The following is a 26449-nucleotide window of genomic DNA, read 5'->3' on the forward strand; positions in this document are numbered from 1 at the left end:
TCACCTCCACAGTTGCTGGGGGTGTACAGGAAGAGCTTTCTCCATAGAAAAACGGTTTTGCCCTTAGTGAAAAAATGAGAGTTTTCATAGTAGGCTCCACACCTCCCCGTGAACTCTTCACTGGGTAGGATGTCACACAGGGTGAAGAGGAGGGACTTGAGCATGTCAAATAACATTTGCAATATTAAGCCTGGTAATCTCGGCAGGGGTCACTTTCCAGACAAGACCATCTTTAGCACTGGTGGCGCCCTGTGCGATATTCCTTTTTGACGCCTCCACCACATTACCGCCTCCTCTTATTCCAGCACTACCACCCAACAAAAGTGTCCTGCATCTCTCCAAAGACCCTGTCTCACACACATTTCATTTGTTTTAAAGCACTGGTATGGGCCGGTTTACTAATCCACTCAGCTTTCCACATAAAATACAGATCTGTTCTTTACAGCAGGCATATTAACCTTCTGCGCTACTTTATGGCGAGTAAAAACTGCCACTGGACAAAACACCAGTAAGGAACATTAATCACAAGAGTTATCTTGAAATTTTTAAAGTTTCCTAACTGCTGGACTCACATGGAACTTTGCATTAGGTGCTTTTAAATTCTAAGTTATTGCTAAACACAGAGCCCGCTCCCCCGAGGTCAGCGTCCCCCTCTCCAGGTCAGCTCTCAGTGAGGCCGCACCAGTCCCACTCCCATAAAGCTGGCCCTGTTGCCAGGCATAGTACTGAGAATGTTTCTGAGAAGAAAAAATAAAAGTATGTTCAAACGGAGATTGACATCACTGCCCATACTTTTATGTATTTCTTCCTAAATAGGCTCCCATGCGCACTTATGGTACAAGTCCTATCGCATTGTCAAGTTGATCTTTCTGTTCGATTATCCAGAGAAAAGAGATAATTAAAAAGAAACCTTACCCACTGGAGACATTTCAGGCACTGAGGCAACATAAGGCCCATCGAGGAACTTGGGTTCGTTGTCATTGATGTCCTGAATTTTGATAATAAATTCGGACTCTGGCTCCAGTGGCCTTCTGGAGTTCCTATCAATCGCTTGGGCCCTCAGTGTGTATTGGGACCGCTCTTCCCTGTCCAGCCTCTGTATGGCGTGAATATCACCGGTGGTATCATCGATTGTAAACATGGTACCAGCGCCTTCTCCAGAGAGGATATATGTTATTGAGCCATCTCCTTTGTCCATATCTGAATGAAGCTGCAAATAAATAATATAATTGCATGAACATGTTGGCAAGAAATGAAAACATGACTTTAAAAAAAACAAAGATTTTCTAAAGAAACTTAACTGTAAATGCATATACTTTTAGAAAAACAATTTACTTAAAGGATTCCTGTTTTGAACCACTTTGTAGTATACATACGTATGCAGTTCGTTTACATCAAACTAAGGATCTCCTAGCCGCCTGGGGCACTGGTACATAAGTGCAGTGGTCTTGCAACATGTATGCGGATGTTTTTTGGGGTTCTGAGTTACTTTTGTGTTACTGACATAGGTGCAAGCTCATGAAGACACTTTGAATGTATACGGACTCTGTGCCACCTTGGACCAGGAAAGCACTTAGTGCTCCCGAGTGTTCCTTTTGGGAAGCGAGCACATGGGTCCCAGATCCCCCTAGACATCCCTCCACAGGCAGCTGCATTCACATGCTGCACCAACCTCTAGGAGCTCCTTGCCCATCTCCTTAAAGTCATCCCAGTTGGGCACCTGCTGAGAAAGACAGAGAAGCGGTTAAAGAGTGCGCCACCATAGATTGGGACCAGGCACAATGTATTGCTATGGGTTCCACTGACTGCCCGGGCACTTTGACTGGGTGTGCATGGGGCAGACAGAGACATACCACATATGAATAAAACTGGAAATAGAATAGCATTTCAAAATGGTCTGCTAGTTGAAAGCTTTTATTGAAATACTTTTACATCAGGAGGAAATGTCACCCACAGGCAGTTGCAGTCTGTGATTCCAGCTACCTTCACAGGAGATGATCCAGGCCCCTTCTCAAGGGAGTGCTCAAACTGTCCATCATTTCTTGCATGCTTTACATTAATAATGCCTCCTGAGAGTCTGTTTGCCCTTGCGCCTATGTCTATAATATTCTGCTGGCATTGGGAAAGAAGCTTTACATTTTATGGGGTTATATTCCCATGCAAACGGGGGAATGGCTCCATGAGATGAGGTGGGTGCAAAATGAGTGCCTCCATGACCATTATAACAGATGGGGCTATACAACGGTCCGTAGTCCCTTCTGTAATATACGGATGACACCTAATTAGTCATCTCCATTGGGCGGGGTCCAGATCAGGTGAAACTGAAGTTTGCGAGTTGCATGGGAAAAATTGCTGATTGGGTGAAAAAACAGAGATAGTGCTGTTTGGCAAGGCTCAGGAGCTTTGGTTGGCAGACTGGTGCCCTGTTGAATTATGCCCAGACCCTTTTCCAAAAAAAGGTGGTCACAAATCTTGGTATCAAACTGGATCCGAATTTTCCCACCTGCATCCAAATGGCACCTATTGTGCCAATACGTGCCTACTTAGGAAAGTCTTTCCAGGGCTTCCCTCTGCATCGAGAAATCCCTAGTTCACGCATTAATAAGGAGTCGCTCGGATTATGACAACTCACTGCTAATAGCAGCAAATGGCTCACTGCCTGCCAAACTTCAAGTTGTGCAGAACATAGCGGCCTGACTGATTTGCCATCTTCCTTCACGCTCGTCCTCGCTACCTATCCTGTAAGCCCTGCACTGGCTGCCAGTTAGAAAACACGCCATTTTTAAAATATGCTGCAGGACTCATAAGGACCTAAATAAGCAGTTACCAACTTACCTGAACATCAGACTCAGCCACTATCTGTCTCCAAGACTTCTCAGGTCTGCGTATAAAGCGCTTGTAAGGATCCCTCGTATTCACACATCCAAATTTGGAGGTAGAACATTTTCTTATCTTGCCCCGCTTACTTTGCTGATCAAGATCCTTCCAAGTTCTATAACCTCCTAAAGACGTGAATGTTCTAACTGCACTCTACGACTCTTGGTTGCACAGCCTTGAGATACACCTTTGGGGTGTGAGTTGCTGCGCTATAGAAAGTGCTTATAACAGTAACAAAAGTGCCTGGGGCACAAAGAACAGGTGAAATCAATTGTTGAACTCCAACTCTTCTGTAAAACCAATGTTGGTGACGCAGAAACTGAAGCGGATTGTGCGAAAAGTAGGTTCTCCTGCTGCTGAAACATATTATCTTATTAGCTATAATTGCACTGTTGCCCCTCTTTAGTTTACCAACTCAGTTTACAGTGTTAAGGGGCCAAGGTAATTGTTATCTCTATAAACAAGAGCATCCAGCGGATATTGTCTTATTCACATGGCTTAGGATGGAGTTCAATGGTCTGGGTAACAGTAAAGATTCAGAAGCAGAATAGGTACAGGGTTCTTCTTAAAGATTACCAACTTCATTCAACAGGCTATCCCAATATTGATTCAGACCTAAATAGAACTTTGTTCCAAATCTGGATTAAAAAGTGCAGGAATTCATACATCTAGGGGTTCCCCTTCCCTCCCCCCACACGGTTTTCACAAGGCAATACCTCGCACAACTTGTGCTTAAACAAATGCAACACATCAAGATTGTCACCATGAAATGAGAAAAAGAAACATTAACACCATGTGAACTCCATTACATGATGCACAAATTGCAATGAGGCACCGCATGGTATCTGCAGCACACCAAACTGATGATGCATTTTGTAAGGGAGGACTAAGAAGTTCAATCATTTGTAGAACCTTCCAGAGGCAGGCTTGGTGCTTCAGAGCAAGAACATATAATTCCTGTGCTCTCTGAACTACACAGAATAATCTGAATTACATTGTGCAAGTGAAGCATGAAGTGAACACATACTAAAGTGTCTAGGCAGACGGATTCTCCAAAACAACTAACTTAGACAAACAAATAAGTGATTATGTCATTTAACTAAACAACTGGATGGGAAAATGATCATCTCGATCATCTGCAGCAAAATCGCAACTGTTTATTGCAGTTATGATGGGGACACTCGGATGATTTTACCACTGGACCACCCACATCAGCTACTGCAGATTGACGCACACATGCATTTCTTTGTTCCAGACATGGGGTAGCCACACCGCAGAGAGCCGGGGAGGAGGGAGAATGAGGACCGCTACAGCAGGGCAGCCATTGATGTGCCACTGCAGCATGTTGACAAGATTTACTCACCACAGTAGGAACCAGACGGGGAGAAAGGTGGACGGAGTGTGGGAATGAGCTAGGGAACTGCGCAGCAGGCCGGGCCTAGGAGAAGGACAGCAATAGTGGCCTGGAAGCAGGACTTTGAAGGGAGCAGTGATGAAGCAGAAAATGAAGGTTTTACATTTATTAGCGCATAAACGTAGTGTGAAATAATCATGTGTGACTTTAACCGAACTAATAAAGATTGTACGGGGACAAAATGTGCCCTCAGAGTAGTTTGCCAACATTTATAAGCGTGCTTTATATAACGTGGTGTATTAGAATTGCACTAATCCGACATAATCGTAAACGTGTGCTATGATTTGCTTGTTTGAAATGTTTTAGCTTAGCATTACTTTAGTGCAGGCTTCGGCCTAGTTGCCTGGTCTCACGGTTTAGATGCTCGTATTTTTCCAATGTGCTATTAAACGTGTATTTCTGCTTGAGGCTGTACTTTTCCACTGAGATCGTTCACATGCTTATCTTAAGGTTTCGTGCCAGCCTGGCATATTTTCTCTTTACTCCAAGGTCGATCTGCAGGTGCGGACAATGGAAGCTCTGAAAGTGAGTTAATTGGTATAAAATGTTGCAACTTACGTACCCGTCTCCAAGGATAATGTATGCTTAAGTAAAAGCTTGAGAACTGTTGTTTTTGATTGGATAATTTGAAGCTAACCCATGAACCCTCCAATGGATGACCCTACTGGATTTGAACTATTGTCTATTTAAACCAGGTGCACGAGAAGAAAGTAGCCATTTTACAGCCATTACCAGCTATTGCCCGACATCGCGTCATTCCGTAGCTATTATGGCCCACTTTGCTGCGACGCCATTTTGAGAGACTTTGATGCTTTCTCTAATCGAGAGAAAGAGACTTTAAATGATTCTTGCCCTAGAGACTTTAACTTTGATCCCTTGCATGAAGTAGTAGTTTTACCTTGCCGCCGTGAGGCAATTGCCCCGTCCACCCCTGCCCCTTTGCCCCGTCCCATGCTGGTCGAGAAACGGTACCTGTGAGACGAAGACTTCCTTGAATGGTGATCGTAATTGGTAAATATGAAAGGAAATTGTACAATTGCATTGTGTTTCCTTTAGGTAACCAACTGCTGATTTTGATAAGAGCCCTAGTTAGGAGTTTTCTAAATTAATGTTGCTAAATTGTTTTTGCATGAAGTCCCACATGCCGATGCTAATTTGAGGTTAGACGAGGATTCCTTATGTCGCACGATGCAATTTGAGATCTTGTTATGCTGACTAAATGTATGCAATTAGTTCGTTACAGATTATAGTTTTAGTGATTTGCATTGCTATTATCGAATGCCTTGTTATTCAAATGCTACATAGACTGCACTTGTTTCGCCGTTATGGACAGCTATTAATGTTCATATATGTTTATCATTTGGTGTTGAGACACATCTATATTGTGCTAGCTTTGTTAATATAGGGAAATAAAATTCACTAACTTTGAATAAATTGGTGTGGTTATTCCTGGCTGAAAGGTCAGGGTTTGCCGAAATGTATTCTGGATTAATTGTTAAGTGTTATGTCGATCAAGGTATTGCTTATGTTCGTTATTGATTACTGATTTGATTAAAATTAACCGATATAGAGTACGGAGAGTCCCACTTAGTCAAAAGATTCATCGGCCTAAAGAGCGTCCGAATACAGGTAAATTTTTAGTACGGACCGCTCTATCAGTAGATGGTAGCAGAGGACGGTTTCGTCTTTTGGGACCCTGTACTCTTAGAGTACATGGTGTTGAATTAACGAGCACGCATTTTGAGACCCCACTCGAGAAGTTGAATTAGATTTTTCTTGGGTAAAACAGATTGACAGAATGATGATGGGCTAGGTCCACCGCGACTTTCCCGGGATCTCGGAGCTTGCGAATGGAGAGAATGGAGGTGTGGAATCGGCGTTGGCGGTACTAGTGATGGTATGAGTGAAGTTAGGGTTTTGCGCTTGCACAGCTTATTGCCGCAGATTGTGTGAGAAGGTTGCGAGGATTTTTTTTTCTTTTTAGAGGATAGCGGAGGTGCGACTCCGAGTGTAGAAGTAGGGAAGTCGTCGAACTTCATAGAAATAGCGGAGGTGCGGCTCCGAGTGTGAGAGTAGGGAAGTCGTCGAACTTCATGTGCATGTGGCGCTTCGTGCATAAAAAGGTCCACGTGGTTGTTGTTGTTGAGACGGGCCCTGCGAGGTCAAGAGACTCTGGAGTATGTTGTTTTATGTTGTGGTCTGGGCGGTTTAGTAGGTTGATCGGGTGTGGTCAACGAGTTGGTACGTGTGTTAGGGAGTGAAAGAAACTTCGACTTCGGGCTTTGACAAAATTCTAAGTGCACTAGAATAGATCATTGACAAGTTGAGAGTAGGTCTGCGGGTCAGATTTGCTTGCGAACGTGGGGACCGAGAAAGATGGAATAACTGTCGAGGCTAGTGAAAAATCCCTAAGGTCCTGAAGCGATTGTGTTACCCTTCCTGTAGTAAACCGACAGATCTGTTTTATTTTTGGTAGCTCGCGATACATGCCAGAAGTTGTTACGAGAGGAGCTGAGTGAAGGAGGACTAGCCGCGAGGCTTTGTCAGCCGCAGTGTGTGTGAGTGTGACGTCACTAGGAGCCGCGCTGGGATAGGTTGGTTGCAGAGAAGGGTCGCGCACGGATTGGACGCAGTCCGTGGGGCTCGATTGGAAGGGGAAAGGCAAGCGAAGAGTATTCCGGGAATTAAAGTCACCTATTGATTACAAACTTTGTGAAATAAAAGACGAGAAAATGAAATTTTTTAAAGCATTAAGGAGTGCGATGAAGGTGGAGTCTTACATTAAAGCGAGCGTAGGAGAGGAAACGCCGCCCGAAGGTACCCCAGCTTACATTGTAATGGAGGAAAAGGGGGTAGCTCCGTGCCTTTGGCTAAAGCAATGGCATAAACTGACAGAGAAACATGGGAGCGTAGCGTTCCCGATACATGGGACATTCAATATAAGGATTCTAGAGAATTTGAGATTCACGATGTATGACATGAAGGTGCCTCCAAGGCCAGCCCAGTTTGAGGCTCTAGCAATTTGGGAACTAATGGCTAGACAGCAGCAGCAAAATAAGTTCGAGACTAGGATAAGGAAGGTAGAAAAGACACTAGCGGACGCTAGGTGGGATAATGCACAGAAGGTGTGGAGGTCAGATGTATTGCAGGGAATAAAATTGTTTCCCGCGATTACTAAGGAAGAAGAGGAGACAGGTAAGAAAGCTACCTGTAAGACAAACAGGAGGTGTTCCAAGGATAGAGAGGACGAGGAAAAGTTGAGAAGAGAAGAGGAGTTAGAGGATGATGAGTTAATCATGCAATTGCTGAACGACCGTCCACCACCTTATGCGGAGAGTGGACAAGGTCCAAGTACCAGTTCTGCCCCTCCGGCACCGGTACAGAACAGTGAAACTCAGAGTTCAGGAGCATCATCGGGATCTAAGAACCCGAGTCTACCGTTCACCCCGCAGATACCGCAGGTTAGGAGAATATATCCAGATGTGCCCATGTTGAAACCAGCAGAAAATTATCAGCCGCAGGTCCCAAGGTATTACAGCAGCGACAATAGTATGGGAATGATTTTAGACCCAGCCGCAATGGGAGGACAGAATGGTCACAACCCAACCATGGCACAAGCGGAATCAACCCAGTTTTTGATGCCTCAAAAGCAGATGCAGGGGGGGACAGCACATGCTCAAATGACGGGGAGCCAGATGGGCATGCCGGCAATGATGACCCATAGTGTGGGAATGAACGTGCCTCAGAACATGGGAAATGGACAAAACCCAGATGCGATATCACTACCCATTACTGTAGGCCCACCAGTACCTTTGTATAGTCAGCCTAACTTAGGTATGAGCAGTCAAGGATCGATGCTGCAGAATGGGACAGAAAGAAGGTGCATAGAAAACACTCCAGGGATGACTCCGATAGCGGCTCAGCCAACTGGATCTGGGTCCTTGATGGGGTTTAGTCCCATATGTGCTCAGTCAACACTGGTGAGGTCGAGCCCCCCACTGATAATACCTCTAACATCGAACACTGAAAAGTTGCCGCAACCATCAATGGCAGTCGATGTGAATGCTACACTGATGGGGTTGAATGCGCAACAGCTGACACAATGGTTCAACAGTCTAAATTCCACACAAATTTCAGCCAGTGGGAAGGGAGAAGATTATATGAATAGGGTCAGGTTGAACATGGAAGCACAAGAATTGGTGGAAGGGACTATGGGTGTGAATAGGTTAGAGTCCTACTCGGAAGAAGAGCTGAGATATCTATGTCCCAGGATTACGAAGGAAGTGAACAAGGTACATAAGAGCTTGCAGGAAATAGCCGACAAAAACGGGGTTGACATAGACAAGACAAAACACTTGAGCAGAAGCTACAGGTTGGATTTTGGGACCACAGATTTTGAACATATGAGGTCAGCAGGCATGAAGGCGCACCTTAGAGAACTGCTACAGAGTGCACAAGTGTGGAGGTGCTTAGACAAGTGGGAAAGCAGGTGGGTAAAGAGAAAGGAAAAGAGGAGGGACAGTGCTACAGAGCATAATGAGAAAAGACCACAGAGCAGCGAGGCAGTAACCATGTTACCAATGAGGGAAACAGCAGGGGGAAAATTAATACATGTACCATGGCACAGAAGCGATATTCAGTCTTTTACGGACGATTTTCCCAAACTGAGAGAGAAGCCGATTGAATGGTATCAACAGACTGATAGGTTTGTGAAGCTTGCAAAATGTCTCTGGGAAGACCTGAACACTCTATTTGAGATTGTGGTTCCAGCAGATTTGTGGGAGGATTGCAAAAGAGCGGTAGGTTGGCCGACAAGTGAACCGGAGAGAGATAGGGATACGGGTGCACCATCACCTATGGTGTTGAGCTTGTACTATAAGGTGATTGAGCATTTGAAGACGAAGGTTGCCGCGAAAAATGTGGATTGGCAGAAGATTGATCGAACTGCCCAAGAGGCTAAAGAATCGATTCATAGTTACTATGAGAGGTTGTTGAAGGCGTTCAAGAACTACAGTGGCACGGAAACAATAGAGGCAAAGGACATGCTTCATTTTGTGTTTAGATTTGTGGAAGGGCTGAGGCCAGAGATAAGTCAGATGATAAAGTCGCATTTGATTTGCTGGCAGTCGAAACCGATTGACGAAGTATTGAATTATGCGAAATACTGTAGCGACGAAATTGAGGTGAAACAGAAAAGGTTGAAAGAGAAGGTGATGATGATGCAGCTTAAGGCAGCTCAGACAGGTTTGCAAGGTCTGCAAGGGTTGCAAGGGTTCCAACAACAGGTACCGCAACCGCAGCCGCAGTTACAGGGAAACATGGCGTTTCACCCACAGGCCAGAGGCAGAGGAGGTTTTGTGAATAATGGTCCAGATTTGAACACTGTTGTGAATGGTGTACAGGCAATGAAGAAGGTGATGCCGTGTCACGTGTGCGGAATCGTCGGTCATTGGAAACGCGAGTGCCCGATGGTGGTGCAGGAAGGTGCAGGTGCAGGTGTTGGTCAGCAAAACAATGATGTCAATGCATTTCAGACAATGAGGGGACCGAAAATGAGAGGTCCAAACCCAAATTTTCAGGCCGTAAATCAGTTGCAGGGATTACAACCTATGCAGCCGCAGCAGATGCAGATGCCTCGTATGCAGATGACGCAAATGCAGCCGATGCAGCAGCAGTTACCCATGGTACCTAATCAGCAAATGCAAATACCTTTGGCACCAATGAGTCAGCAGCAAGTGATGGTTCCTCCACAGGTCTCGGGTCAGGTAATGAGTACAAATGGCACCGTACAACAGTTCCCATTACACAGTGAGAGTGGAATAAACAATGTATGGGAGAGTAATAGTTCAGAAGAAGAAGGAGATTGTGTGCTTGCAGCATCCTTGGAAGTTGATCAAAAGGGTCCGTACGTGGAGGGAAGAGTAATGGGTCATCGTGTCTCATTCTTGGTTGACACGGGAGCCACACGTTCAACAGTTAAGAGCAATGAAGTACCAAATTTGCCACTCTCAAGGAGTACAGTTCAAGTGGTGGGAGTAGCAAACAGGCACCTGACAAACCTGATTACAGATCCGGTACCAGTCAGCATTGGTAACTATCAAGGGTTACACAAATTTGTGGTATGTGACTCAAGCCCGATAGCACTGTTAGGGAGAGACCTATTGTGTAAATTGGGTTGTTCGATTATGTGTTCGAACGAGGGAATCAAAATTCAGACGAGCAGTGATGGGGAAGAAGAGGACAGTGTAGGGGGGGATGAGATGGAAACTGTCGATGAAGATTACCCTCTGATTTGTCTGTTCCCAATGATAACTGAAGAAGATATCCCAGCTGAATTACAGGAAACAGTCGGAAGGGAAGTGTGGGATATGACAGGGAAAGAGGTGGGATTGATGAAAGGAGTGGAACCAGTGAAAGTGACTGTAAAGCCCAATGCAATCTTTCCCCAGACCCCACAATACCACATGGCACAAGACACCCTCATGAAAGTTGCCCAACTCATTGACGAATTTGTAAAACAGGGAGTACTGAGAGAAGTGTTAAGCAGTCCATGTAATTCACCAATAATGGGACTAATAAAGCCGAGTGGAAAGGTCCGACTCGTGCAGGACTTGAGGAAAATAAATGACATCATAGTCAAATGCTGCCCAGTAGTACCGAATCCAGCTGTGATAATGTTCCAGGTCCCTTGCGATGCCGAGTGGTTCTCAGTCATCGATTTGTACAAGCGTTCTTCTCGGTGCCTCTTCATGAGGACAGTCAATTTCTCTTTTGTTTCAAATTCTTAGACAGAGTGTACAGTTGGTGTCGAATTCCTCAAGGGTTTTCTGAGTCACCGTCAATCTTCAATCAGATTCTAAAGAAAGACTTGGAAGCATTAGAATTGCCATTCGAGTCAACTCTAGTACAGTACATTGATGACTTATTGATTGCATCAAAGACAGAAAGTGGCTGCACAGCCGATACCATTGCTCTGTTGAACCATTTGGGAAGGAATGGACATAAGGTGTCTCCTTCCAAATTACAGTTCTGTCAGAAGAAAGTGAAATACTTGGGTCACCAGATAGAGAAAGGGTCACGGAGAATAATGAAGGAAAGAATAACGAGTGTACTTCAAATGAGTCCACCAAAGACAAGGAGGGAGGTGAGGAAGTTTTTGGGAATGGTGGGCTACTGTCGCCAGTGGATTCCCAACTTCTCGACTCTAGCAAAGCCTTTACTGTAGTTGACCCAGAAGGATGCCTTGGATCAAATTGAGCTGAAAGGAGACGAGATGGATGCTTTTGTTGAATTGAAGGAATGCATGTGCAGGGCTCCAGCTTTAGGTATGCCTGATTACACAAAGCCTTTCACATTGTTTTGTCATGAACGTGATGCATGTTCTTTGTCTGTCTTGACTCAAGCCCATGGTGGCATAAACAGACCAGTAGCGTATTTTTCAGCTACCTTGGATCCGGTCGCAGCAGCACTTCCAGGGTGTTTGCGCGCCGTAGCAGCAGTTGGTATCAGCCTCACTCAGAGTGAAGGAATAGTGATGGGACACCCAGTAACAGTCATGGTCCCTCACTCAGTTGAGATACTTTTGACCCGCTCCCGAACGCAGCACATGACTGGAGCAAGACTCACAAGGTATGAAACGATAATTCTGGGCTCACCGAATGTGCAGCTGAAAAGGTGCACTACGTTGAATCCAGCAACCTTGCTTCCTGGAGAAGATGCTGAAATTGAGAACGCTGAAGATGTCGAGCATGACTGCCTTCAGGTGACTGAATTTTGCACAAAACCTCGACCTGACATTAAGGATACTAAGCTTGATGAAAATGACCAAATTGTTTTTGTTGATGGTTCATGTCTAAGAGATGGGATGGGAATTTTGAAAGCAGGATATGCTGTATGCACTGTAACAGGTGTCTTGGAAGCGGGCTGGCTTCAAGGAGTCTATTCTGCACAAGTAGCAGAACTTGTAGCCCTCACAAGAGCATGTCAACTGTCTGCATTGATGAAAGTCACCATTTATACTGATAGTCAGTACGGGTTTGGGATTGTGCATGACTTTGGACAACTATGGTCACAGAGAGGTTTCCTGACTTCTTCAGGATCCCCAGTGAAAAATGGGGAAAGGATAAGGGAATTGTTACACGCCATTCAAATGCCAGCCGAAGTTGCAGTGGTAAAGTGTAGTGCTCATACGAAAGGACAAGACTATGTTTCTCTGGGAAATGCGTATGCGGATCAAGTCGCAAGATTTTGTGCCTTGAATTGTATATTACTCAGAGATGAATGGAATTCGATAAGTGAACCAGAACTCGAACCAGCTGAAGCATTTGCCTTGAAAGTAGTAGATACAATAGATGAACTAAAAGCATTACAGAATAATGTCAGGGAGGATGAAAGAGATTCCTGGATTAAATCACAATGTATAAAAAGACCAGATGAGTTATCGGTTTCAAATGAGGGAAAATTTGTTTTGCCAAATAGTCTCTTATCACAGCTTGCGCGGTTCTATCATGGGCAAGCTCACCTAGGAAGAGATGCCATGATAAGATTGTTAAAAACTGATTGGTTTAACCCCAGATTTCGTCAAGCTGCAGAAGCAGTTTGCCATCGATGTGTCACTTGCCAGCAGATGAACCCAGGAAAGGGAACAGTTGTGAGCGCGAGCCACATTGGCAGAGCCAGCGGACCATTTAGTCGAATGCAAATGGACTTCATTGAGATGCCTGTGCATGGAGGTCTGAAGTATGTGTTGGTGATTGTGTGCATTTTTAGTCACTGGATTGAGGCATACCCCACGCGTAGAAATGACAGCCTTACAGTTGCAAAGCTATTGTTGAGGGAGTTAATACCACGTTTCGGATTCCCGATCTCTTTAGAATCAGATAGGGGAAGTCACTTCAATAACGAGGTGATAAAGTTACTTTGCGAAGCGCTGAACATTGAGCAAAAACTGCATTGTAGCTATCGCCCTGAAGCATCAGGACTGGTGGAGCAGATGAATGGTACACTGAAATCAAGAATGGCGAAAATATGTGCATCGACAAATTTGAAATGGCCTGACGCATTGCCCTTGGTGCTAATGTCAATGAGAAACACCCCTGATAGAAAGACTGGATTGTCTCCGCACGAAATTCTCATGGGCAGGGCTATGAGACTCCCTGAAGTTCCCGCAAACGCGCTTTTGAATATTACAGATGATATGGTGTTAGACTACTGCAAGGGTCTAGCTGACGTGGTTCGCTCTTTCTCTCACCAGGTGGAAGCGACCACCTTGCCACCGATTCAAGGTCCAGGACACACACTGAAAGCAGGTGACTGGGTCGTGGTAAAGAAGCACGTGAGAAAGTCGTGTCTGGAACCCCGTTGGAAAGGCCCTTTCCAAGTGATCCTGACGACAACTACCGCTGTGAAGTGTGCGGGGGTTCCCAACTGGATTCACGCCAGTCACACAAAGAAGGTGTTGTGTCCCACAGATGAGGAAGTTGAAGCGCTGAAACTGCCAGTGCCTGACAAAACAGTGCTGAGTGCTGAGACAGAGCAAAACCGAACCGAAAGCGAACAGGCAGGAACGGAAGAGAGAGAGATATTCTCTGAGGACGAAGAGACCAACTCGCTTGGGGGAGACCAAGGAGAAAGTTCAGACAGCGACGAAGCAGCTGAAGGTGACAAAGAGCCTGAAGCAGCTGAGGGTAGCAAAGAGCCTGAAGCAGCTGAAGGTGACAAGGAACCTGAAGCAGCTGAAAGTGATAAAGAGCCTGACGAAAGTAACGGTGACGAAGGGCTCGAGAAAGGTGAAAAGGCAGGGGAGCCTGATCAGAGGAGGGCTTTCCCAGAAGCAGACGATACAGAAAAAGAAAAAGAGAACGTGATTGATTCCCCAGAAGGAGGGGACAAGGCAGAACAGAACGAAACAGTTCAAGCTTCCACAGAAAAGATCGCAGGTCCATCAAATGGACACGGTGCAAAGAGGAGACTAAGTATATCACCAATAAAAGAAAGGACTAAAGAAGGTTTGAAAGACGGAGAAAGGCCAAAAGTGAAAGAGAAAAGAAAGGAAGTGACTGTTGTGGAACAATCCTCAAGTGAAGGAAAAGACTTGGCCAAAGAGGAAAGTACCAGCGAGGCAGAATCGAAAAGAGAGGCAAAATTGAAAAGGAAAAGGATACCGAACAGAAGGTATTCCGGTCCTGAATGGGCATATGTAGTCAATGACGATTGGACTGACGAATTTGTATCTCTTAGCCTCGAGAACGAAGAAGAAGAGATACCAATAGAAAAGAAAAGTTTTATGGACTCTGTCGATTGAAAGGGTGATAAATGACATTGCTTGTTACAATCTAACGTGATACAAACAACCAGCTGAGACATTGCTAAACCGGATGAGACACTTGCTGAACTGATAAAAGACTGAGTTATTGCCGAATTGAGACAAATGCTGCTAACCGATAAGTGACTGGCCTCTTGAAGAAGGCGGTGTGAACATTGCGCTCGCTCAGCTTTGTAACTGAATTGCTAAATAGTTTCTTTTACAGGTGCTTCCAGCTCTCTGATTCTATACAGATTATGACTGGGTACGCTACACAAAACAGTAGAAAGAAATATTGTAAATATGTGTGTATAGGCTTGGTAGCTGCATGTGTACTAATAATAATGGCAATAGTGCTTACAATGCATGGAAAGGGTGAGAATGAGAAAATTGATGCTTCTACCTTTGCTCCTGTTACTGTCACTGAACTAACTGCATTAAAAAGATTAGAATTAGATGAGAGGCTCTTGCATGATAAGAAAGAGCTTTCGTATAATGTTTTCTATCGCTTGCTAACCGAATATGTTGAGACTATGGATGCGAAGGATTGTTATGTGTGTACACAGATACCGACATCAGTAAAGGAAGGGGTGACTTATCACCACATGCCTCTTACATACCGGATTACATGTAGTATAGTAATGTCTAGGTTTTATGGTCAGACTAACATACAGTATTTTTACTCAAATTATGATGTTACCTTTGCATATGTTCCTATAATAGCGCAGCTAAGCCAGATTGCTAAAGATTGGGATGCTAAAATAATGAGGGAATTTTTCGAGCCAATGCAACCTTTTGAAACGGCTCACGCTCATAGGGAAAACCTTACCTGCTCGCTCTCTGCAATAGAAATAAGCTTTTTAGATCGCACAGATGATAGAAGAGCACAAATGAATGCAAAATTAGAAAAAGAGCTACATAAGAGGACTTCAGTAGATAATTATGATTTTGCCGCAATAAAGACACAAGGGAGAATAGCTTTAGATGCTTGGCATGTAGGGAAATTTTGTATATATCGGGGTGAATCCTATTATGACAATATTTTTGTAGGAGCGAGTGAGTGTAAACATACGTTTATCTTTAAGGCCAAATGGACATTCATGATGAACGGACTTGACCCTGTCATTCCAGGTGTATATTACATTTGTGGGTATAATGCCTATTATCGTCTTCCAAAGGGATGGTGGGGGAGATGTTATTTGGGTATAGTGTTCCCAAAGGTTTATCAACTGGATGACCTATCGATGATTCAAAAGACATCTGGATGCCATCGTATCCAGAAAAGAGAGACCGCAGCTGCTGTGGTGGGAGATATATTTGGAGCCATGATTCCTTCATTAGGAGTTGTGTTGAATTCCATCAAAATAAGAAAGTTGTCTACTATAGTGGATAACATGTTGACAAAGTTTTCAGGTGCTATAATCCTGATAGATGCTGAACTGGCAGCGGAAAGAGCTATGACTCTTCAAAACAGGCTTGCTTTAGACATTCTTTTAGCAAAGGATGGCGGCGTTTGCAAAATGCTTGGTGCACGACACTGTTGTACGTATATTCCTGACAATAGTGTGAAAATTAAAACTATGCTTGCTAATCTAACAAAAGAGAGTGCAGATTTGAAGGAACTGAAAGAACCAGGAGTGTGGGAGAAGGTTGGAAAAGGACTTGCTTCAGTGGGACATTGGATTGGGGGAATTTGGAATGGAATATTACTGAAAATAATACAAGGAATATTAATAGTACTAATTTGCATGTTTGGAATTTGGGGAATAAAAAGGGGAATAATAATGATTATGGAAAGAATTAGAAGAAGGAAGGAAGAGAAAATAATGAAGAGAATGTCAGAAGAATACAAGGCGAAAACTAGGGGAACTAAAAGGAAAAGAGAACTGACAGAATTTTAATGGAATAAAATTTGTGGGCATGATTTGGTGTGATGACAAGTAGTCATCAGAGGAGGGATTGATGAAGCAGAAAATGAAGGTTTTACATTTATTAGCGCATAAACGTAGTGTGAAATAATCATGTGTGACTTTAACCGAACTAATAAAGATTGTACGGGGACAAAATGTGCCCTCAGAGTAGTTTGCCAACATTTATAAGCGTGCTTTATATAACGTGGTGTATTAGAATTGCACTAATCCGACATAATCGTAAACGTGTGCTATGATTTGCTTGTTTGAAATGTTTTAGCTTAGCATTACTTTAGTGCAGGCTTCGGCCTAGTTGCCTGGTCTCACGGTTTAGATGCTCGTATTTTTCCAATGTGCTATTAAACGTGTATTTCTGCTTGAGGCTGTACTTTTCCACTGAGATCGTTCACATGCTTATCTTAAGGTTTCGTGCCAGCCTGGCATATTTTCTCTTTAGTCCAAGGTCGTTCTGCAGGTGCGGACAATGGAAGCTCTGAAAGTGAGTTAATTGGTATAAAATGTTGCAACTTACGTACCCGTCTCCAAGGATAATGTATGCTTAAGTAAAAGCTTGAGAACTGTTGTTTTTGATTGGATAATTTGAAGCTAACCCATGAACCCTCCAATGGAAGACCCTACTGGATTTGAACTATTGTCTATTTAAACCAGGTGCACGAGAAGAAAGTAGCCATTTTACAGCCATTACCAGCTATTGCCCGACATCGCGTCATTCCGTAGCTATTATGGCCCACTTTGCTGCGACGCCATTTTGAGAGACTTTGATGCTTTCTCTAATCGAGAGAAAGAGACTTTAAATGATTCTTGCCCTAGAGACTTTAACTTTGATCCCTTGCATGAAGTAGTAGTTTTACCTTGCCGCCGTGAGGCAATTGCCCCGTCCACCCCTGCCCCTTTGCCCCGTCCCATGCTGGTCGAGAAACGGTACCTGTGAGACGAAGACTTCCTTGAATGGTGATCGTAATTGGTAAATATGAAAGGAAATTGTACAATTGCATTGTGTTTCCTTTAGGTAACCAACTGCTGATTTTGATAAGAGCCCTAGTTAGGAGTTTTCTAAATTAATGTTGCTAAATTGTTTTTGCATGAAGTCCCACATGCCGATGCTAATTTGAGGTTAGACGAGGATTCCTTATGTCGCACGATGCAATTTGAGATCTTGTTATGCTGACTAAATGTATGCAATTAGTTCGTTACAGATTATAGTTTTAGTGATTTGCATTGCTATTATCGAATGCCTTGTTATTCAAATGCTACATAGACTGCACTTGTTTCGCCGTTATGGACAGCTATTAATGTTCATATATGTTTATCATTTGGTGTTGAGACACATCTATATTGTGCTAGCTTTGTTAATATAGGGAAATAAAATTCACTAACTTTGAATAAATTGGTGTGGTTATTCCTGGCTGAAAGGTCAGGGTTCGCCGAAATGTATTCTGGATTAATTGTTAAGTGTTATGTCGATCAAGGTATTGCTTATGTTCGTTATTGATTACTGATTTGATTAAAATTAACCGATATAGAGTACGGAGAGTCCCACTTAGTCAAAAGATTCATCGGCCTAAAGAGCGTTCGAATACAGGTAAATTATTAGTACGGACCGCTCTATCAGCAGCCATGGGTGCTTAAACAGAAGATGACTGCATGAGGTCAGGAACTGCACATGAGGTAGGATACAGAAGTCACTGGGTGCCCCTTATAATGTAGTAGTAGACACTCAGAGAGGAAGAGGGCGGAACTGTAACATGGTAGATTTTATTCTTGGCTTTATGCTTACATTATACATATGATGGTTGGTTTAATCTTTACACCAAAAACACATCCCTGTGATCTCTCCCCTAATCACCTCCAGAATAATAATTTATAGGATGGCTATGGATATTTAATCTTCTGAGCATTTCAATGTCATGTAGGGTTACCAAACATTCTGGACTTGCGAGAACTGTACCAGTTTTTCACCATCTGTCATGCAAATTTCAATAAATGTAGCACATGAATTAGTTAGCAGCACCTAGCAGAAATCAATTTAGTTAACACAGACAATACCATGTGTAAATGTTGAATTTACTTTCCCTTATTATCTAATTGTTTGTGTTTTATATGTATGTGAGTGCTATAAATTAAGTAATTCTATGCCCCTCGGTCGATGATAAACTGTAGTCCTGTTTCTATGTTTGTGGAATGCGCCGTTTTTTGATTTTCAACATCTTGTCACCCTATTGCTATGACTGCAGAACACTGGCTGCTTATGCATTATTGCTTTTCACTGCAGGTCAGGGTGGTAGGAGAAGGTCAGAATACCAGGTTGGATGGGTCTACTATTGACTGTAAATACTACAGTTTGACATTAAATTTACTTATGGGTAGCTTTGAGGCACTAGCACACAAATAAATTTGGCACTTACATATGCTTATTTAAGAATTCTTTGTGCCAGGAGCTGTTGCCTTGCTGGTATACCTGCTGACTTTAGAACTGGGAATTCAAGCTAGAATCCCGGCGTTGGTTCAAAATCCAGTGATTCTAAAAAAAAATCACTTTATCTCCCTGTGCCTGTAACACTGGAAACCTTTTCTGGTACTTATGTAAAGTGCTCTAATGCCTCTGGGCTACTTAGTGCTACATAACACCACAAAAAAAGTTTTCAAAACTATTCACCATCTCCAGCCAGGAATTGCTTTTCAATTTGAATTCCAAGAGTTGAATTTGACCTAGTTCCCAAAGTGTTTTTTGTTTTTCCACTAACTTTGGAGCTGCTTGATGAAGCTTCATGAATTGTTCAAAACTCAAATGCAAATTCGTTCAGCTGCTACCTTGAAAGTTTTGTGGTGATCCGTGAAGCGGGGGCCGAGAAAAGGGGGGCAAACTTTTTTCCCCATAATGATTTTGAACATAACTGCAGCTGGAACCGCTGAACGGAATTACATCAACTTTGGCAGAAAGGTAGATCTTGGTCAATAAAGATCTCTTTTTGTTATTTGGGGTAAATCTGCACAGTAGTTTTATAGATATTTAAAGAAAAAAATATAGACATATGGATACACAGATCCTCCGCAGATCCCACAGATCTCATGGTGAGATTTGATTGGCTGCCAACACTTCAACCATAGAAATTTAATATAGATCTGACATATGCAGAACATAAATGTTGACATAAGGGACAGCATCTCACCCAAACTAGGGAAACCGGAGACTGTGCAGCCAGTGAACTGTAGTACTCAGGGATATTTTAAGGCAACGGCAAAGTGAGCAATTGCCCAGGGGCCCCTCCTTCCAAGGGACCCACGTGAAAGTGACCTTTTTCTCTTTGACTTCTTCATATCTATTTCTCTATCTAAACATTTTCCCTCCCTGCCTATCTCTATCCCTGACTCTGTCTCTCTACACTGTGTCATCTTAAGGCTGTTTAGGGTCCCAGTTAAAATACATTTTAACAGTTTTTGTGTGACAGTATTAAAGTTTAACATATTATGTAGTATTGTATGGCATCACGCCAGCTTGATTTAGCAGGAAATTGATAATACAATTCAAAATTTGATTGTTGTAGGCCCCCCTAAATATGTCTTGCCTAAGCCACCCCTCAAATTCTTCTGATGACAATTTTAATATCCTCATCTGCTTCCCAATACTGGTTTTGTGTTTCAAATACATTTAGGCCTGTTTACAGAGAACTTACAACAGTCCTTTAACTCTCTTTCCATTCTTAGTGTGTTAGCTACTTGTGCCGTTCCTGTCATGAATGTGTGAAAGAATTGTGTGATAATCCTTCTGAAACTGCCACCTGGCCATAACTTGTTTTGCATGTTATGGAATGTTGTGATGCTGATGTCCTTTTTGTACTTTTTTGTACTGTGATGCCCAGTATAAAACATTCCACACCACAAAAAACAACACGATTTGCATTGCCAATGCTAGTTTTAATGCCTGATGTGAAAGAAAAATGGATCCTCACAAAGTATGTAAGCAGAGTTCACCTTTGGTTTTACATGTGAAACAAGCAGTTTTTGAAATGGACTAGATAATAAGCCCACACTGCAACATGCTGTTGGCTGAAAAGCAAAGAATGGCTGATGCTATCGTAAGTTTTAATCACAATTGTCGGGCTTGTGAAATACAAAATAAAATTTAGCTCCGGACTGTTTGCTTTCTATTAGGTAGGTAATCATGGGTTAAACAGCTCAGGTGGAGAGAGCAGAGATAATCTTTCAAATGCAAATGTGAGCATCTCCCTTCTTGAAAGCTAACACTCCCTGAAGAACCAGCATGCTGAAGAATTTGTTACTTCCAGAAACAATGTGAGTAGCATCAGCTATATTGTCTCAAGAAATATAGAAAGGAAAACTAATGTGTTGGCATCCCTCTTTCTTAGCTCATCCTTGGCCTGGAGAGGTTGCTGCGATTCAGGTGCAGTGCCTACAGCACCGCTGTGATGAGCCCTCCTCCACGAGAGCCACCAGTGCAAAGCATCATATTCCGTGGAAGTATTCTTTTATTGTGCTGTCATTTAACACATATCTGTATTGGCGGAGGCAACGTTTCATCTCATTAGGACAAGTTTAATACCTAAGTACAGCAATCAACAATGGAAAGGCGATTAAGTTAACTTTTGCAAAAGTGTTTGTAGTGCTTTGTTAGTTATCATCCATCTGAACTAAAACATTATTTTGTTGAAATGTGAACATTATGCAGCTGATGCTTGGTTATGTGGAAAGTGTGACAAATCCATATTTATGTGGAAAACACCAGAGGTGCAGAATCATATAATGTCAGAGGCCCTGCAATAGTGGAATGAATTCTGCTACTGGATGCTTCTCCGGATTTATCAATTTATTGAAAATCACAGAATTTTCCTCAACCACACAACTGTAAATCAGATTCAAAATGACTTTGGATTTGTTTTATTTTAATTCTTTTTTTTATTGCTTTCAATACCTTGAGATAGAGCATAACAGAACAGCCCCAGTACATCAGGTAAAACGCACAGTGAGCACATTACAATAGGTACCCCATGCATTGCAATCTCCTTGAAGTTCTATTGTCAATAATTTCCTGTTGAAGTAAGTAAGTATTAGATACGTGTACATGTAGGCAAAGTTTAACTAAAAAATAGTCGAGTAGTCCATCTGCACATGTCACCCTTGATAGAGCGTTCCCAACCTAATAATTTACCTGCATGTGGACGCTCTTAGGTCGATGAATCTTTTGACCAAGTGGGACTCTCCTTACCCGGAAGTAATCAATCAAATCAATAATCGATAATCAATAACGAACATAAGCAATACCTTGATCAACATAACACTTCACAATTAATCTAGAATACATTTCGGCGAAACCATGACCTTTCGGTCATGAAGAACCACACCAGTTTATGCACAGTTAATGAATTTATTTCCCTATATTAACAAAGCTAGCACAATGTAGATGTGTCTCAACACCAAATGATATATGTAAATGAACATTAATAGCTGTCCATAACGGCGAAACAGATGCAATCTATGCAACATTTGAATAACAATGCCTTCTATAATGGCAACGCAGACCACTAAAACTACAATCTGTAATGGGCTAATTGCGTACATTTAGTCAGCATAACAAGGTCTCAAATTGCATCGTGCATCAAAGGAATTCTCATCTAACCTCAAATTAGCATCAGCATGTGGGACTTCATGCAAAAACAATTTAGCAACATTAATTTGGAAAAACTCCTAACTAGGGCTCTTATCAAAATCAGCAGTTGGTTACCTAAAAAGAAACACAATGCAATTGTACATTTTCTTTCATATTTACCAAATTCAATCAGCATTCAAGGAAGTCTTCGTCTCACTGGTACCGATTTCGATCAGCATGGGTACCGGTTCCGATCGGCATGGGACGGGGCAAAGGGGCAGGGTGGACGGGGCAATTGCCTCACAGCGGCAAGATAAAAGGACAACTATTACTTCATGCAAAGGGGCAAATCAAAGTTAAAGTCTCTAGGGCGAGAATTACTTAAAGTCTCTTTCTCTCGATTAGAGAAAGCATCAAAATCTCTCAAAATGGCGTCGCAGCAAGATGGGCCATAATAGCTGCAATGTCCTGCAAAATGGCGGGTAATGTCTGGTTGCAAATAATGGCTGGTAATGTCCTCAAAAATGGGCTCGTAATGGCTGCTGGGTGCAATGGCTATAATGGCTACTTTCCTCTCGTGCACCTGGTTTAAATAGACAACAGTTCAAATCCAGTAGGGTCTTCCATTGGAGAGTTCATAGGTTGACTTCAAATTGTCCAATCAAAAACAACAGTTCTCAAGCTTTTACTTAAGCATACATTATCCTTGGAGTCGGGAACGTAAGTTGCAACATATTTTACCAATTAACTCACTTTCAGAGCGTCCATTGTCTGCACCTGCAGATTGACCTTGGAGTGAAGAAGAAAATGCCAGGCTGGCACGAAACCTTAAAGATAAGCATGTGAACGGTCTCACTGGAAAAGTACAGCTTCAAGCAAGAATACACGTTTATTAGCATGTTGGAAAAATACGAGCATCTAAACCGTGAGACAAGGCAGCTAGGCCAAAGCCTCCACTAAAGTTATGCTAAGCTAAAGCATTTCTAACAAGCAAATCATGGCACACGTTTACGATCATGTCAAACTAGTACAATTCTAATACATCACGTTATATGAAGCACGCTTATAAATGTTGGTAAACTACTCTGAGGGCACATTTGTCCCCGTACAATCTTATTTAGTTAGATTAAAGTCACACTTGATTATTGCTACACTACGTTTATGCGCTAATAAATGTAAAACCTTCATTTCTGCGTCATCACCCTTTGCACCAGGAAACAGTGGAATGGAAAGAAGAGCAGGAATAGAAAGGGAGGGAGAAAGAGAGAGAAAGGGATAAGGAAGTCCTCGCATTCATAGCATCTAGCCTGAAAGGGTAGGGCGTAGGCCTGGCACATCAGGGAGGGCCCTTGCTGTCATATCTGGCTCTATATGCGTATAACAGTTGCACACCACTACGGCTGGGCTTCAAGGTATGCCTGCAGGGGAGACCATATATCTTGTGGCCGAGAGTGAGACAGCATTAATTCCCAGTAGGCTGAAAATTGTTCCTGGCAGTACGCAGCATCACCCTGCCAATCCTGACAGTGGGGTGTCTGTTTCCTACCCCAACACAACGCCACTCTGCGCTTTGCCAGCACCAACACCAGCCCACACTAATCTCCTCTTTTCGGAGGGAATCTCCATGACATATCCCAGGAGTGCAAATTTGGGTGACCTCGGCAACTCTAATTCGACTATTTCTTCCAGTGCATTCAGCACATTCATCCAGTATCTCCGTAAAGTGTCACAGCTCCAGGCCTGATGCAGAAAATCCACCTCCGGAGCTGAGCATCTGTTGCAGCTTGGCGTATAATAAAAGCGATACAGAAATTTTAAATGTATTAGGTGCAGTCTATAATTGGGGGAAAGCTTGCGCATGTGTGCACAGCAATATTGCCACACCTCATCCGAAAGGGTCTCCCCTATATCTACCTACCACTGCGCCCTGGCTCCAGGTGTCGTCGAAGGTGCAGTTGCTTGCATGCACCTATAAAGGCTTGTAATAAGGCCGCTGGGAGATGGGAATCTGTATGCCAGTTCCAGAGCATGGCTCACCTGGGGCAACCTAGGAAGCCAGGGTATTTAGCCTGCATAAGCACCCTGATGCATAAAAAAGTAAACTGATAAAGCGTGGTATCATGTGGTTCACAGAGCACAGCTTCTAGGGAGACAAAAGAACCCTCCAGATACCAGGACCCCAGGGTCGTCATCCCCAAATCATGCACATGCGTACATATCTGTCCGCCCTCCAGTGTTCATGGGTTCACAATGTCCTGCACCGGCACCAAGAGCGCAAAGGGCTCCTCAGTCCCAGCTCACCGCAGGAGCACCCGCAAAGCCTGTACCATGCATGTTACTATGTCAACGTTCTGTGTCCTGGATCTGGGTGGTCCATAGATCACCCCATAAAGTCCATCAGGCCAGGCAGAATCATATACCGGAGCCAGATGTGGTAAATATTTTATGGGGTGCATCCAGAAATCCGCAAAATGTGCCTGTGCACAGTTATAATAGAGTTCCAGATCCGGAGCAGCTATGCCGCCCAATTCGAACGGCTGTGTTAGAATTTCCCATGTTTATTCTGGGCTTTTTACCAGCCCAGACCAGAGTTATAAGTGAGGACCCAAGCCGTTTCAGGAAATTAGCTGTAAGCGTGAGAGGAATATTGGTGAACAGATAGAAAAACCTCCACAGGATTACCATTTTAGCAATGGCTATATGGCCAGTCAACGAGAGCGGAAGGGAGTGCCAAGCCACTACCTTATCCTCTAGCCACGGAATGGCCTTGCCATAGTTGGCCGACCACAACTCATCCACTTCCCTGTTGATCCATATACCCAGGTAGCGCACCGGGCCATCAGCCCCACCACAGGGGGTATTTTGAGCGGTACGGTGTTGTAGCAGCTGACAAGGGCAGAACCACTGATTTTGACCAGTTTATTGTAATCCCAGAGAACTGACCGAATCATACGATCTTGTCTATTAGTATGCCAAGGTGAAGCTGGGGATCTTGTACATATAAAGCAACATCATCAGCATACATAGAGACCAGAACTGGGCTTCGTCTAAACTCCAAGCCCCCATGATTATGATGTTGTCTCAAGTGCACAGGAAGTGATTCCATTGCCACCGCAAATAGCAGTGGCAAGAGGGGGCAACCCTGCCAAGTTCCCCAAGACACAGGAAAGGCATTTGTTATCGTTCTGTTAATTCTCAATCTCGCCACTGGAGCTGAATACAAAAAACTGATTAACTGTAGGAATCTGGGGCACAGACCCACCGTTGACAACAAACCAAACATATACAACCACTCTAGGGAGTCAAACGCCTTTGTGCCATCTAGAAACACAGCCACAGCATGGTCTTCAGGGTTCACTATTCGGGTTACCGCAAAAAAGTACAGAGGTTATACAAACGACCCGGCACAAAACCAGATTGATCCGGGAGCACCAGAGACGGAAGTAGGGGCTGCAGCCGTGACACAATTAACTTTGTTAGTATGTTATTGTCCATATTTATAAGTGATAGTGGTCTATACGAGTCACAGAGGCCCGGGTCTTCACCTAACTTCAATATTGGAAGAATTAGGGCCTCGCACAGTGAAGGCAGAAGAATTCCACCCTAGAGTGCCTCTGCATACACATCTAGTAAGTGTGGCGCCAATAAATCTGCGTATTCCTTATAGAAGGCTGCTGTGAGCCCATCTAAACCAGGGGCCCTATCTCCGGGTAAGTCCCAGATTACTTATACGATGTCCTCAACAGAGAAGGGTAAATCTAAATACTGCCTATGCATGTTCTCAAGCCAGAGCAGGCCAATGTTCTCAAAGTATTCTGTATACTCCTCCGGTAGCGGCCGCGCTGATGCGGAGTAAAGGGAAGCATAGAAATCAGTTAGCACCTGCTTGACTACCTCTGTGCCAACATGGCATACACCTGCGGTGTCCAGCAATTCTACAATATGATTCCAGGCCCACGGCCATCTCAGCATTGTTGCCAGCATCCTACAGGCCCTCTCACCCGCTCCATACTCCCTCACCTTGGCCTCCTTGTCTAGAAAACAGATCTCACTGAGTGCCATTTCCTCATACTGCGATAATTTTTCTCTCACCTCAGCCAGCATGACCAGCTGAGCCTCTAAATCTGCCAATTCAAGATGGATCGCTCTAAGCACACTGTGCTGTTTAGCCAGACACACCCCACGGATCACCACCTTAAAGGCCTCCCACAGGGTACCCACCAATGATACCGATCCCTTATTAACAGTGAAATATTCCACTAAAGCGGTTCGCACCTCCTCCCTAAAGATTTGCTCTCTAGGTGCCCAGCGAGGCAGCT

The 26449-nt window shown here is 43.6% G+C and overlaps 1 protein-coding gene across 8 annotated transcripts in view; it reads right to left on the bottom strand.

The window, feature by feature from the left end:
• CDH20 (cadherin 20) overlaps window positions 1-26449 on the bottom strand; it is a 1654453-nt gene that overhangs the window by 121264 nt on the left and 1506740 nt on the right. For all 8 annotated transcript variants that reach the window (XM_069219506.1, XM_069219508.1, XM_069219509.1 and 5 more), the window contains one exon: window positions 916-1210. In XM_069219506.1, the coding sequence (XP_069075607.1) occupies window positions 916-1210 (295 nt within the window). The remainder of the gene's footprint in view (window positions 1-915; window positions 1211-26449) is intronic.

Source organism: Pleurodeles waltl, chromosome 2_2 (genome assembly GCF_031143425.1).
Source record: "Pleurodeles waltl isolate 20211129_DDA chromosome 2_2, aPleWal1.hap1.20221129, whole genome shotgun sequence".
Lineage (NCBI taxonomy): Eukaryota > Metazoa > Chordata > Amphibia > Caudata > Salamandridae > Pleurodeles > Pleurodeles waltl.